Below are 14279 nucleotides of genomic sequence, written 5' to 3' on the forward strand. Positions count from 1 at the left end.
ACTGCGGTTAATATCATTATAAGGCATATATTGATCAAGATTGATGTTTTCTTTTCATGTGCATGACGATCTTATGCACGTCATTTTCTCTCTTTTGTTTTAATTAGCTCGTACCAATCAGTGTTGCGTTTTAAAAGGAGAAAACTGCTTAATTGTTGAAAAAGATATTTCTTGTTCGCCTTTATGGATGAAAGTGCATCGTGATTTATCCTATGTTAGCATACAGTATAATACTTAATTAGCTACCTTAACCAGGATATAACTCTAATATGTTTCTTTTAGTTGTAGTTAATCATTCAAAATGGAACTTGAGAAATTTATTCCCAATCCGAAGGTTTCTTATGTCAGATTCAATACTCCAAAAAGCAAGAAAACCCTGCGTATTCGAATTGGTATTGTTTTGTTTTTACTTTTGATAATAGCTGCTGTATTGTTGGCATTCCTTTTGCATAAAAGTAATGGTAAGTCAAACGAAATTAAAAGTCACGGCAATAAAACAATTGAAGACGATGGTCACAATGGAACAAAAATACACGAAGGCGATGGTCATAGTGGAAAGACAAAAGACAAAGAGGATGGTCACAGTGACACAAAAACTGATAAAGGCGATGGTCACAGTGGAAAAAAACACCATAAAGGCGATGGTCACAGTGGAAAAAAAACTGATAAAGGCGATAGTCACAGTGGAAAAAAAACTGATAAAGGCGATAGTCACAGTGGCAAGAAAACCCATAAAGGCGATAGTCACAGTGGAAAGAAAAAAGACAAAGAAGATGGTGACAGTGACACAAAAACTGATAAAGGCGATGGTCGTAGTGGCAAGAAAACACATAAAGGAGATGGTAATAAAAATTTCTGTAACACCACCATATGTAAACATGTGACATCACACTTCCTATCAGCTCTTGATAAATCTGTAAATCCATGCGATGACTTCTACCAATACGCATGTGGTGGATGGTTGTCAAAAAATCCAATCCCAAATGGAAAATCAGAAATTTCAACCATCACACAACTTCAAGAAAGGCTTTTCAAAATTGAGAAATCAATTTTAGAGAACAAGAAAATTGCAACGTTAGACAGCGAGGCAAAGAAAAATATGTTTCGATTATTTGAGAGTTGCATGGATGTAAAAGGAAAAAATAAATTGGGTACAACACCGATGGCAACATTATTAACAAAGTTAGGTGGATTTAAAACAGTTACATACAGCACCTATGATTATCAAAAGACAAGCAAAATCAATACATTAGCAAAAAAAGTCTTTAAAGAAGCAAGCATTTCTCCATTGTTTACATTTACTGTTGGTCCTGATCTAAAACGTTCGACCGAAAACATTATACAAGTAAGTAGATTGTATATTATAGGATGTTTTAAAGCATAAGCCTTTTAATGCATTTCAAAGTTATTTTTTTCCACGAAAAATATAAATTTCTTCAGAAATCACAAATAGACATTAATTGATATTACCAAAGTCCATCCCCCTTGCTTAGGAACCTTATAAATTCTTTTCTATATAATGAACTCTTGATACAGCGTACTTTCGATTTAACCAATTTAACGAGTCTAAATTTCATCACCCGAACTCAAACAACCTTGATAACAAATTCAAAGTACTAAATGCTGCAGAAAATAATAAAAAAATATGATCCATAAAATTTCTACCGTTATGATAACAGGGAATTCATCTTGTATAAGCATCTTGTAGATCACATTCAAAGCCATGTTAACAAAAGAACGTGTGAGCAAACAAAACAACTCAATGCTTATGAAGGCGTTGCACATTTTCGAGTTCATTATCATTTTGCTTTTAAACAGGATCTCACCTTTCGCTACAACGAACTCTCGATATAACGAAACCTTTTCTATTACCCTTGGGAAATTATATAGAGATTCCAGTGTACTTTTAACAATACAAATAACGTAGGCTTCTTTAAATGTAGTTTTACCACCCAGCTTGAAGACTTTTAACAAACTTATGTAGCAGGTGAGCAACACGCTTAATGGTTCCACAACTGTTTTTACCCTTAGCATTAAGAATGTAAAAAAGCAAGTTATAATCCTTGTTTTTAATGGATTAATTTGATCATTAGTGAAAAGTAAACAAGAGAATGTTGACAGTAAGGTTTTTGATTAAGCTTGCACAGTAACGTATTAAAATGAATAAAAAATTCTTCTTTAGTTCGGAAATCCTGGAAGTGTGTTTTTCGAGAAGGAAACGCTCAAAAGAGTTTCACATGAAGAAATCATGAGGATGTACAAAGACTTAATGCAAAAACTGGTGAAAGCATTTTCAGATGACATGACATATATGGAAAGCAGATTAATTGCTTCTGATATATACAATTTCGAACTGAGTCTTCAGCAGGTAAATCAAGAGTTTGTAATTCTTGATTTGTGTAAGAGCTTATTATATTAATATCCGCTGTTTGTCTTTGTGTAATTCTACAGTCCAGAAACTCAAACAAGGCGAGAAGAAAGACGGGCAAACCCGTATCCATGGCTTAACGATTAGTTATGGGTTGCGATGCGTGGGATTCACATTAAAGAATTATGTTTGACTTTTTAGTTAATATAAAAACTGTATTGGAAAAATAAATTGTTAAAAGTTGGATGTGTAAGCTTATGTGTGAAAGAGTTTTATCTGAAACATCAAAAATAGCAATAAATAATTTGTTTCTTTTTGCGCAAGGTACAAATGCTTTGGTTAAGGGCTTCGATGCCGTTGTAATGCTTGTTAAGGACAACTAATTATTATATACCATCAACCTGTGTTTATTGGGTAATTTTAGAAAATACAGACTACAAAATCATCCGTGTCTTACTACGCGACAACTGTTTCGTCATTGTCATCGTACATGTCAACTGTAAGTAGTGTAATAATTGAATAAAAAATTGGTGAGTTAGTTAAAATATTTCTTTTTTTGTGTGCTATGATGATGTATGCAAGGATTGTTTTAACATCAGTATCCAAAGATGTTCGTTTAATTTAGATTAATTGGTTGGACTTCTTAAATTCTGCATTTCAAGGCACTGGCAACAGAATTACATCACGAGAGAAAGTAGTTATAATAAATAGAGAATACTTCAAGACACTGGATTCTCTATTCAGAATAAAATCTTACAAGTAAGAAAAATTTTTTTTAAAACGCACACTTTCTGTCGCTAACTGAATTTAAAACATTTGGAAAGTAATGAGTACTTTTGTTGATGTAAAATTGTAGTACTGTAACGTATACTATCATCCACACTCAATATACATTGTTATATTCCTAATAAGTGTGGTTCACCAGCTTTGCCTGCAAGCTGTTCAACAGTTAATTTGTGAGTATTAATGAACAGTCCGATCACTGTTTCTCCCAGCTGTATTAAGTTGCAAGAGAACCATATCTTTTTTTGATCTGAAGATTCAGCTAAGAGACCATGGAGAGACTTGCTGAAGCGAAATAATTATGGTGCACAAGCGTGTGGGTAAATAATCGTGATTTGAAAAGTTGAAAATACTTTTTTTTAGATGTTGACGTTGAGGGCAGGACTGACATTTACCTTTGAATTTTTAAGTCATCCCATGATAGAAAATACTGATAATACTTTTAATCAGTAATAAAAATTAATTGCAACTTTTATAGCACAATCCATAATTATATGCTGATAAAAGTTGTTCTGCATTACTTGGATGCTTTACCCGATAATATTGTGAAGTTATTTACAAAGCTAACGACAGCAATAAGTGGTCCATTAAAACCTCGTCCTCAATGGCAAACATGCATATCAGTGACAGATAAGCATCTTGGATTAGCACTTGGGGCTGCGTTCGTCCAGAAAGTACACTTTTCAAAAGAAAGTCACGATGAAGTGAGTTTTTGTTCGTCGCCTTTTTTTTCGGCTTAAAGATTATTTCCATGTCTTTCTATACTTTTTTGTATGTCTATTCCTTTCTTTATTCGTTCAATATTAATTTTCATAAAATAGATCTCCTGTTGGTGTCAATTTTTATATATTTAGTTTTATATTTAATGAGGAGTAACCCATAAATGTCAATGATAATTTTAATAATATTAATAAAAGTTTCTATTTCGAAATACAGTGCTTTAATGCATGAATGAGGATTCACAATTTTCTACTACCTGGACTAATATTTCTTCCTGTTTGATATTAGCATATTTAAATTTCATGCATATGCATAGGCAAATAGAATGGTTGGTGATCTACGAAAAGCATTTAAAGAGATTTTACCCTCACTTACCTGGCTTGACAGTACAACACGAGAAGCTGCTAGTGAAAAGATTGACGCAATTGTTCAACAAATTGGCTACCCTCCGTATATTTTAAATCCACAAAAATTAGACAAAAAGTACAACGGGGTAAGTGCAGATATAAATAATAGAAATAATGTAACAGTAGCTAAGGAAGAAATTCTTAATTTTCAAGTTTTCACCATAAAGATATTATAAATATCTATATTTTTTTACTAATATTTAATAATTAATAAAACTGTAAATTGTGGGGCAAATCAATGTATTAACATTGTATATATTTTTCAAACTAACCAGCAAAGACAAAGGTTATATTCTTTTTTATTTTTTAAATATTTTTAAATATTGTTTCTGTTTTTTATATCTTATTTTTGTTATTGCCTTGTTTTTCAAATGGATGCCGCATGGATGTATAAATTTTTCCAACATTTTTTTAAACATGTAGCTACAGGAAATAAAAACGATGAAAATATTAAAACACAATGATACTAAGAAATATATGAGCTGTCTCTGTATTGTTATTTAGACTGCGAAAACGCATGTTGAAATCCAACTCAATCTTTAACTTAATGCAAATATCTCTATACAGATTTTTTTGCTTTCTTTTTTGGTGGATCTCTCATAACTGCTTGTGTGTTCTTATTGCTGTTATCCTTTAAGGCTGTAAGCCTTTTAAAAATTTAAAATTTATTTTTTACATAATTAGTTATGGGGGGTTATTCTCGGACTATATATCTATATTTTTTCTGTTAAAACACACTTGTCAAACAAATATTCAGCTTCGACAATTTAGTAGTGAAGTCAATAGTGAATAATCAATTCATTTTGACAGCGGCTGGATGCAGCATGATATGCTAGTAAGATTTCTTTCTTTCAAGTTTTCTTATAAAAAAAACCAAAAAACAAAAGTTTTCCGCACACCCTTTAAAATGACCAACCCAAGGTTTGTTTTCAAACAGAAGTCAATGGAAAATCATAAGGTAGTAAAAAATTGGAGCTCGTGAAAGCCACTTCCTTTCTTCTTAAATTAAAAAATTAAACAAAACTGCTTCTATGTGGCTGAAGGCTATGAAATAACAAAAAAAATTGTATAGATTATTTGGATTTGCAAGTATATGTGTAAACACGCGCTTAGAAAAACGCATGTACCAAGTGCTAACGCTTAATAATACGATTTGTATTATGACGTTATGCTAATATTGTATATCTAAATCCTTGAAATGTAATACTTCAATTAGCTGAAGATTGTTAGTTCGAGTTATTTTGACCACATTCTGTATCTGAATCGCTACAAAGTACTCAGTATGTTAAAGAACCTTGGGAAACCTGTCAATCGAAATACTTGGCTTCAAACCCCAGCGACAATTAATGCATACTACAACCCTCGAAGTAATCATATAGGTAATGAACCAATTATTTAGGACTATGACCACGAATCTACCTCCATGCTACGACCTATATTAAAATGTAGTTAATCTTCAATGATTCTAGCTAAAGGAAGTTTACGTCCATATTGATTTTACTAAACGATATAAAAACAGTAAAAGAGTAAGGAATAAAGCGCTATCTTTGCATTCTATATTTTCTTTTTCAGCCTTTCCTGCTGCTATTCTTCAACCACCTTATTTTGAGACAGACTACCCGAAAGCAGTAAATTATGGTTGCATAGGATCTGTTATTGGACATGAGATGACACATGGCTTTGATAACACAGGTGAGGGTAAAAGCTTAACATTGAGTTAAAATATACACCCAAATCAATAGGGAATTCCAGATCTATGGCAATGCTTCTTTTTACCATAATGTTACCTTATGTTATTATGCTCCATAAAAATATTCTTGTGTTAGGTCGATGGTTTGACAAGTATGGTAATCTTCGTGGCAGATACAATTCATGGTGGACTTACTCCTCTGTTGCGAATTTTGTTGACAGGAGTAAATGTTTCGTTAATCAATATTCTGCTGTGGAAGTAGCAGGTGATTATGTAAGTAGACTTGATATTTCAACCTGAACAAGAACTGTAAAGCATTATTAAGAGTAACAATTATGTTGCAACTAATGCCGTTATGCTATATTAATTCCATAAAAAAATATAGCAGAAGTTTTTTCCTGTGAAGGGTGAATTTGCTCATCATGTAAAGTGTCCCAAATTCCAACATTCGGGTGCAGATTAACTTTTTTTTAAATGAAAATATTTATTTCTACTAAAAAAATGAAACTGTTTTTAGAAAAGTTAATTAGGCTTAGATTTAGCTAAAATTTCCAATCATGATCATACTAGAGTAGTTTAACCAACAAACACGAGAATATCCCAAAAAAACCCAGCGTAATGGTAAGAAACCATCGCAAAATCGGAGAACTAATTTAATTTTAAAAATCCCTAAGATAAGCTTTCTTAACTAGGCTAACAAGAGAAAGAAAAATGCACTGAAAAAGTTGGAAAGTGTTCATTCACCTTTTTCAGGAATAACCAAAAAGTGGCACAAAACAAAAGCTTACTTGCATTTGTTCTTTGTGTTGTTTCCGTTTGTATTATTTACCCTGCGTTCCAGGGTCCTACCCTCTAGGTACACTGGAGCCCAGGTCCCACTTTTGACGTACGTTTTATTTTAAACTCACTAATTGCAGATTAAAGGAAAACAAACACTTGGGGAAAACATTGCAGATAACGGAGGAATTCAAATTGCATACAAGGTAAGTAATTATTTAATTCTTATCCTTTAAAAAATGTTATTCGAAATTAATATACACACATTCACATATAAAACAACCTTTTTTATCTACAATCTACAAATCTTCAGTTCAACAAAATGTAGATAGCGTTAAAGTTATAACTTCGCAGTTTAAACATAAACTTGCAGAAAAATGTTTTGATCGTATTGTTGACTCGTACTTTCTTTTTAATGATATTATTCTCGAAGTTTTCCCAATATTACTTATTGTTGTACTAAATATTTAGCATTTCTGTATGTGTATTATTCTTGCCGGAATATAGCCGTTGTTACATTTTTATAGGCTTATAAAGATTGGGAAAAAGAAAATGGGACACCGCCATTGCTAAAAGGAGTTGCAGATTCCAATGACCAATTATTTTTTCTTTCATATGCACAGGTAAGGAAAATTGAGAGTTGATCTGTACATATCCATAAACACCCATTGCAGCTATAACAATGCATTCATCAAAATTCTACATTCTTTCTTTAGTTTTTCTGTTCAGCTAAAACAGACAAAGCACTACTCAATCAACTTAAAACTGATGTACACAGTCCAAACATGGAAAGGTAAAAAAAATAATATTAAGCATTATAAAGTCTGAAATTATTCTTTGCGAATTGCAAGCCAGAGATTCCGAAAATATTTATATTGTTTTTTTAATAACTTATAGGGTTAGAGGAACAATACAAAACAATCCCGAGTTTGCAAAAGCATTTAACTGTCCTCGTGGTAGCAAAATGAATCCTTACAGAAAGTGCAAGCTGTGGTGAAGATCAATTAACACAGATTCATTACCACCTCAAAGTCAGAAGGCACGAAAATCCTACACAATAACAGTAGTTCTAACTTAACACAATTATTACATTTTTTACGATATAGTAAAGTTTGCATTAGGTATTAAAGCTATCATAGACAATATTACAATGTTAGAATGTTTGAAGTTGAGGTTATTAACTATGAGGATTATTTATCACTGCGGTGTGATGCAACATAGAGCTGCAGGGGAATATCTTAAAGGTCGTTGGACAAGCAATACACTCATTGTTCTCATTATTCCGAGGAGTTGTATATGCGTGTCTAAAAAAGGTATTTGTTTACATCCATTATCAAAACAAATTATTTACTGACATTTTGTTGGCAGTATTTTTTGAATTTTAGAACATAAAATGCACCGTTGTGGATAGGACCGTAATGCGGACATGCTGGAGACACTATTTAAACTGTGTATCTGCAAAATAAAGTTTTTTACAACCTTTTGAACAGTATTTAACTTTATTTAACCCCTGTATCAACCCACAAATATTTATAGTTGGTTTTATTTTAACACTTCTTTAGCTGTAATTATTCATTTAACATATTTTATATTTTTGTTATTTTAGTTGTAATCATAGCACGTGCTTTGTAAACCGTGATGTAATAAATATATACGGGGGTTGCGGGGCGGAGGACAAGACCCCTAGGTTCACAAGCGAAAAATTTTAGCTGTCAGTTTTGGTAGGAACCTATAAAAACCAAGTTCCCACTTGTTCTATTTGGTCCAATCAAACAATTTCTTCTTCGCCAAAACGAAAAAGGTTTGATTTGAAGTAATATGTACCGGGGCTTGTTAGAAAAATTTATTTAGAACCTGACGTATCAGAAACTGCTAAAAAATGTTGAACGAAGCAAGAATGCTATCCAGCATTGTTATACGGTTTCTTTAACCGGGAAATTATTTGTTTATATGATGGAAAATTATGACACCAGTTATTTTGATTAAATCCCCAAAATAAATGCGATATATATATTCTTTCTGTATGTGTTGACGATTACATAAAATCCGCTGGTCAGAATTTGAAAAGCCTCAGTAATTTTTTTAATTTTTTTTTTGCCAAATCCAATGGTCGAGGTTAGAAATTGCGGAAACCATACTAATCTACAAACACCTGAAAAAAAAAACTGGTTTCCTGACCGAAAATAATTTCAAAATTATTTTGCCGATATACAAAATGTTTTCAGATATAAAATAGTTCGGTCAAGTCACCTGTTATTGTGAAAAAATGTAATAGTTATTTGGCTTTTGTAGTCTTGTATACGGACTGTGCTAATTGTGTCTGTTGGTGAGTGTACGAATAACAAAAGGGAATTGCTAAAGTGGAAAACAGTATTTGATCAAAGTATAATAACTAACCTTAAGGCAAGGAAAATGTTGCTTCCTGTCAACCACTACCATTTCGCCTGTTTTCGCTTCCCTAATACCAATCGTAACTTCGTTTCGTTTGGAATGTGTAAAGGGAGTTAAACATGAAAGAGACAATGAACTTTGTGGCTTCCACATCCAAGAGACAGGATTTGTGTTAAGTACAATGTGGGAATCGACCTTCAGTAAGCTTGGATATGATCAACCTGGCCCTCAAAGGGAACCGTTTTGACAAGAGATTTATTTTAAATGAGCAATCAATTTCCATATTAACGTTTTGAAATCTTAAGTACGTTTCACCTATCACCATATGGTTCAATTTTCTTAAACATCTCCTATAAAAATGTTCTGCATTTTATTAGAGCTTTGCATAAGATCTTAATTGGTTAATTGCTTTGTTATAAATTACTGTACGGGTAAAGTCATGGGCAGACAACGTTGTTATATTGTGGATTCCTTTACAGGTTTTCGCTTAAAACGTTTTTTTTTCAGCCTATTTAATGAAATTATCAAAAAACACCTTTTTGTAATAAAAAGTGGATTCTTTCACAGGATTAGATAACTAGTTAGTTATAATAGTACTTAGCTCCTTGTTGCTGCAGCAATCTCAACCATATAATATTTTCTATAAATGTGTGACTACAAAAACAGCCAGTAATTCCTACTAGCATTTTAAGAGAGATACTATTAGTCAGGAGTTAGTCACTTCTCTGTTGTTTTGATAACGTTTTATTAGCTGCAAACACCCTAGCTAGTAACTCACATTTTCCCGCACGTCTATAAACATCTCAACCACAACTTTCTCTTTAACTCGAGTACTGTAATCCTCTCTATCATTTTAAACTCCATACTTATCTAACAACACCAACTAGCTACGTCTTCCACAAACATTTAATTCCAACTTTCTTTTCTTCATCTCTCTTCTCACAAGGAACTTCGCTTACTTAAGGTTTTCAGTCATGATGGTCTTGACGACCGATTGATGTGGACCGGTAATGCTTGTGGTCAACAGAAAAAGTAGCTTAAAATTTAAATAAGGAAAAAAACAAATTTCAAGAAGCATTAGAAAAACTTATACCTTATTGGTATAAAATTTGGCCCGTATAAATTTTACATGGTCTATATTAAAAGGTGAGATATCCAGTTTTATAAAAAATACTAAATGCAGGATGACCAATTTACGACAACCTCTCCTTTATTTCAAGACATAATCTTTGAGCGTTTTGGTTACCAAGGTAACATAAAAATCACTCATGTTATCCTTGGTTTTAGCTAATAGTTAAACTCTAGTTGCACATTCAACTTTACACACTCACCTGTTTAGAAGTATCAAATCTCTAAGCATTACGATTAGTTTATGAACTAATTTTACAGAGACTTTCGAATTTTACATACAATGTTTTTGTTTTTGTATTCAATTGTTTAGAATAGAATAATTGTTTAGAATAAAAATGTGTTTGTTTATGCACTGCTGCCATCAACAGAACTTCTATAACAATTAATTGTACTTCTGCTTATCGACTAGTCTCTTATAATAATACAAAACCTTTGTCTGCCCGTCTTAAACCACATAGAATGTCTTATTTGTTAGCTGTCTAGATGCTACGGAAGCACGTCAGTTTATTTAGACTGCCGTCAATAGCATTTTTGAAATTAGCGAAGCCATTGCACTGCAGTTTTAAGTTTAAGGCTTAATAACTTGGAAACGGGTGGAAATAACTGACGTCATCTCCTGCGTGGATGGCAATGCACCACCTAAGACCAAAGTAGTAACAATCTACTAAAGCTGGTTCAACCCAACTGTTTCGGAACACACGATGAGATCATGAACCTTTAAACCCTAATATCTCAGCAACCGTTTGTAAAAAAATATGATCCTATACATTTTTTGATCAGTATTTCAAGTTCTTAGCAATAGACGCAACAGGTAAACAAATTAACAAATTTCTAAAAAACTTTTTTTGTGTACATTGGTAGGTTTTTGCTGACATTGGCACACTTTGAAATCTTTATATCTCATTAAACGTTGGTTAAAAATGCACGATCTTATGTATTATTTTGATCCAAGTTTCAAGCTCTTCACAATAAATGCAAAATATTGACAGTTGTTTAATACACTGGCGACGAATGAACTGTGCGGCGACGAATGAACTGTGGTAGGGATGAATAGACTGTGGGGGCGACGAATGAACTGTGGGGGCGACGAATGAACTGTGGGGGGGGGCGACGAATGAACTGTGGGGGGGGGCGACGAATGAACTGTGGGAGCGACGAATGAACTGTGGGGGCGACGAATGAACTGTGGGAGCGACTACAACTATTGTTTAAATATAAAAAAAAAAGCATGAACGTATGATATGGAAAAAGTTGTGAGAAATTTTTAATCCTGCCTGGGACTAGGCGAACTCCTGTAGATTTTCACCCATAAATTATAGGAAATTACTTTTATTTGCTTATGCAATCTTACTTAAACGTGGTTTCAAATAATCTTTCGTGAAAAAATTAAAAAAATGACGACATCAACATGATGTTCAAGGTCTTCTAATTAACATCTTTATCTGGCGTTGCAATGATTATTCTCACTTTATCAATACTTATCACAGCTCGCAAATGTGAAACCTGTGACGTGTGTATTTCACGGACCAGATGTCGTCACTACGATTTTAATTATAATGTAATTCAATGATGGATTGATTTATGGTGTTCATAGTCTGCACGATACATGTACCAAAGACAGCAAATTTTGAAATAATATAGAATTTATTTACTCAAGCTTACATAAGTAACGGAATTGCTCTAGATGTCTATTTTCAATTTTTGCGATTATACACACCTTAGTGCGACTAAATAAGTTAGTTATGTTTTTTCTATACGCTACAAAGTGTCAATACCAAAAATATATTTGACGCATCGACATTCCTTAAACTCCAAACTGATGACTCCTTTTGCCCAATCTTGCTCTTCTCATAGATGTGCCTCCACCAACCTCAATAAGGTAAGGGCAACCAGGAACTAACGTTTGGCCATAGTATATATACACATTGTAGTTACCATCACGATACGGAAAAAACTTAATATCTCGGTTTAAAGGACTCACATGCTCCACATATGCAGTAACGCGTTCTCCAGCTGGACCAGTTACGATACAGGATAAAGCATTCTCGTAATTTTTAACCAGTCGTAACGAACTTAAATCCACAAATAAGTCTGCCATATTTTATAATTTGGGAACAAATCCCAAAGTTTTTTTAAGTACTCAGAATGTTGCTGTGGTGTATTTCAGATTTTTTATGTTGTTGCTTTCTTAAAGTAGAATTTTTATATTGTTATGAAAGTTGAGATGATAGCCTATTTATTAAATTTATGCTCAAGGGTATTACGACTCTATTGTTCTTGTCGATTATCTCTGACTATCAACTTTATGACACTTTGTGCTCAATTTAAATACAGCTCGAAAAAGATAATTAAATTTTTGTGTAACAGAAGTCATCGATTTCTTTGTCCGTGTAAAATCCACTAACAAAAAAATTCAATTTTATTGCTCTTTTTATCATAGAACGGTTTGTTGTTTATTTTGTCAGATAGGTGAGAACAAAAAAAAAAAAAAAATACAAAAAAAAATACAATGTTTACTGTCTATAACTGCCTATACATTTATTTACGTTATCAGCGGTAACGTTTTTAGGAAAAGTGACGGAATCTTTATTGAGTAATGGAAATATTTTCTGGTCAATAAGAATTTGCCCAAAGAGCGTGTTGATAGCTTCTAAAATCAGACGAAGGAATATCTTTCCTTGGTTTTGCATTCCCTGATCAAAAGATTAAACCATTGGCAAAAAAATATCAAACGCAGTAACGAATGATTGAATCAGAGAGGATTTAAGAATGAAAAAGCAATTGCAATCTTCCTCAAACGCTAGGCCACCGGTGCGATCTTTTTGTGTGCATGCAATGTGATTTTGTTGCATAAAACGCGTGTGTAGATAAATGCATGCAACAATATTTAATAAGTCTCTAAAGGAAGAATTATGGCTGTTTTGATATGCCTGAAGATGTGTAGATATATATTTCATGGAACATATTATAGTACACAGTGCCGTTTGTTATTTTGTTAGATAAATAAATTGAAAAAGAGAGTTGTCAATTCGCTCATAACTACATTAAAGAAAAAATGTGTGTAATTCTTTTTTCATGATCTTAGGATTAGTAAAGATCTTTAAGCTACGGGGACACGGCAACAATTTTCATGCGATTGCAACAAAAACAATTTTGTTGCAATTGCATGTAAAATTGTTTCCGTGTCGCATGACTTCCAGCACATGAAACAAAATTTATGAAAGTGAAACCAAAACATGTGACAGTGATTAATGATGGCCGTCGCAGTTGATCGAAGTATAATAATCGCTTCTATTGCACTTCTTCTTGATGAAGAAGAAACAAAGAAAAAACAATCCAAACGATCTATTTGGACACAGCCATGGTTACAACGACTTGTTTTCGGTATAAAATTTAATAAGTTCATTTTTTCTTCTTCCGAAAGTTTTTGCTTCGCTTGATCTTTCGCCATGTGGAAGTCTTGCCTAGTCTTGTCTAACTTGTTTTGATTGAAAAACTTTTGTTTTGATTTGTTTTTGAACAAATTTGATTGGTTAAAGTAAAAAATGTTGCAAAAATTCTCCTCAAAGTGCGGGGACACGAGAAATTTCCTGATCCTCATTTGCAACATGAAAATTTTGTTGCAGCAACAAAAAAAAATTGATTTGAATTTTTTTTGTTGTTGCAGCAATAAAAATTTTGAGCGAAAAATGTTGCAGAATGAGGATATTTGATGTGGGGACACAGTAAAACATTTTCATGCGATTGCAACAAAACAATTTTTTTGCTGCAATCGCATGGAAATTGTTGCCGTGTCCCCGTAGCTTTAAGGACGAGAATTTTAACGGAGTAACAGCACATAGTACCACCAATCAAACTTAAATGTTGTATTTAACTGTAACCTGTCTTATAAATCTTTTTGTAATAAAGGTCTGGTACCTAAGAACATCGTGAAAAAGTACCCGTACTGTTCTCCTTTGATTCGTTTGTCAAATTGTAGCACAGGACAAAGACGAAAGGTAAGATAGCTGAT

At 32.9% G+C, this 14279-nt stretch overlaps 1 protein-coding gene across 2 annotated transcripts; it reads left to right on the top strand.

Moving 5' to 3' along the window:
* LOC130636265 (endothelin-converting enzyme homolog) lies at positions 1 to 8448 on the top strand. 2 transcript variants are annotated; one of them, XR_008982249.1, is made up of 14 exons: positions 1 to 1345; positions 2183 to 2368; positions 2793 to 2867; positions 2994 to 3127; positions 3630 to 3855; positions 4188 to 4364; positions 5495 to 5657; positions 5851 to 5970; positions 6105 to 6241; positions 6886 to 6951; positions 7273 to 7368; positions 7462 to 7538; positions 7643 to 8058; positions 8131 to 8448. XR_008982249.1 is itself a non-coding variant. In XM_057445924.1 (13 exons), the coding sequence occupies exons 1-13, from the start codon at positions 302 to 304 to the stop codon at positions 7740 to 7742; spliced, it is 2601 nt and encodes an 866-aa protein (XP_057301907.1). In that variant the 5' UTR covers positions 1 to 301; the 3' UTR covers positions 7743 to 8448. The 2 variants fall into 2 exon arrangements, 1 of the variants encoding a protein (XP_057301907.1); XM_057445924.1 differs by having other exon boundaries at positions 7643 to 8448.
* The last annotated feature ends 5831 nt before the right edge of the window (positions 8449 to 14279 follow it).

The sequence above is a fragment of the Hydractinia symbiolongicarpus genome, chromosome 3, assembly GCF_029227915.1.
Source record: "Hydractinia symbiolongicarpus strain clone_291-10 chromosome 3, HSymV2.1, whole genome shotgun sequence".
Lineage (NCBI taxonomy): Eukaryota > Metazoa > Cnidaria > Hydrozoa > Anthoathecata > Hydractiniidae > Hydractinia > Hydractinia symbiolongicarpus.

What these genes read in the sequence shown, in the direction of transcription:
- LOC130636265 (XM_057445924.1), top strand. Translation starts at nt 302, where the DNA reads ATGGAACTTGAGAAATTTATTCCCAATCCGAAGGTTTCTTATGTCAGA. An exon ending in TGTCATCGTACATGTCAACT is followed by an intron (nt 2,868 to 2,993) that starts GTAAGTAGTGTA and finishes CGTTTAATTTAG; the next exon opens with ATTAATTGGTTGGACTTCTT. An exon ending in ACATGGCTTTGATAACACAG is followed by an intron (nt 5,971 to 6,104) that starts GTGAGGGTAAAA and finishes TTCTTGTGTTAG; the next exon opens with GTCGATGGTTTGACAAGTAT.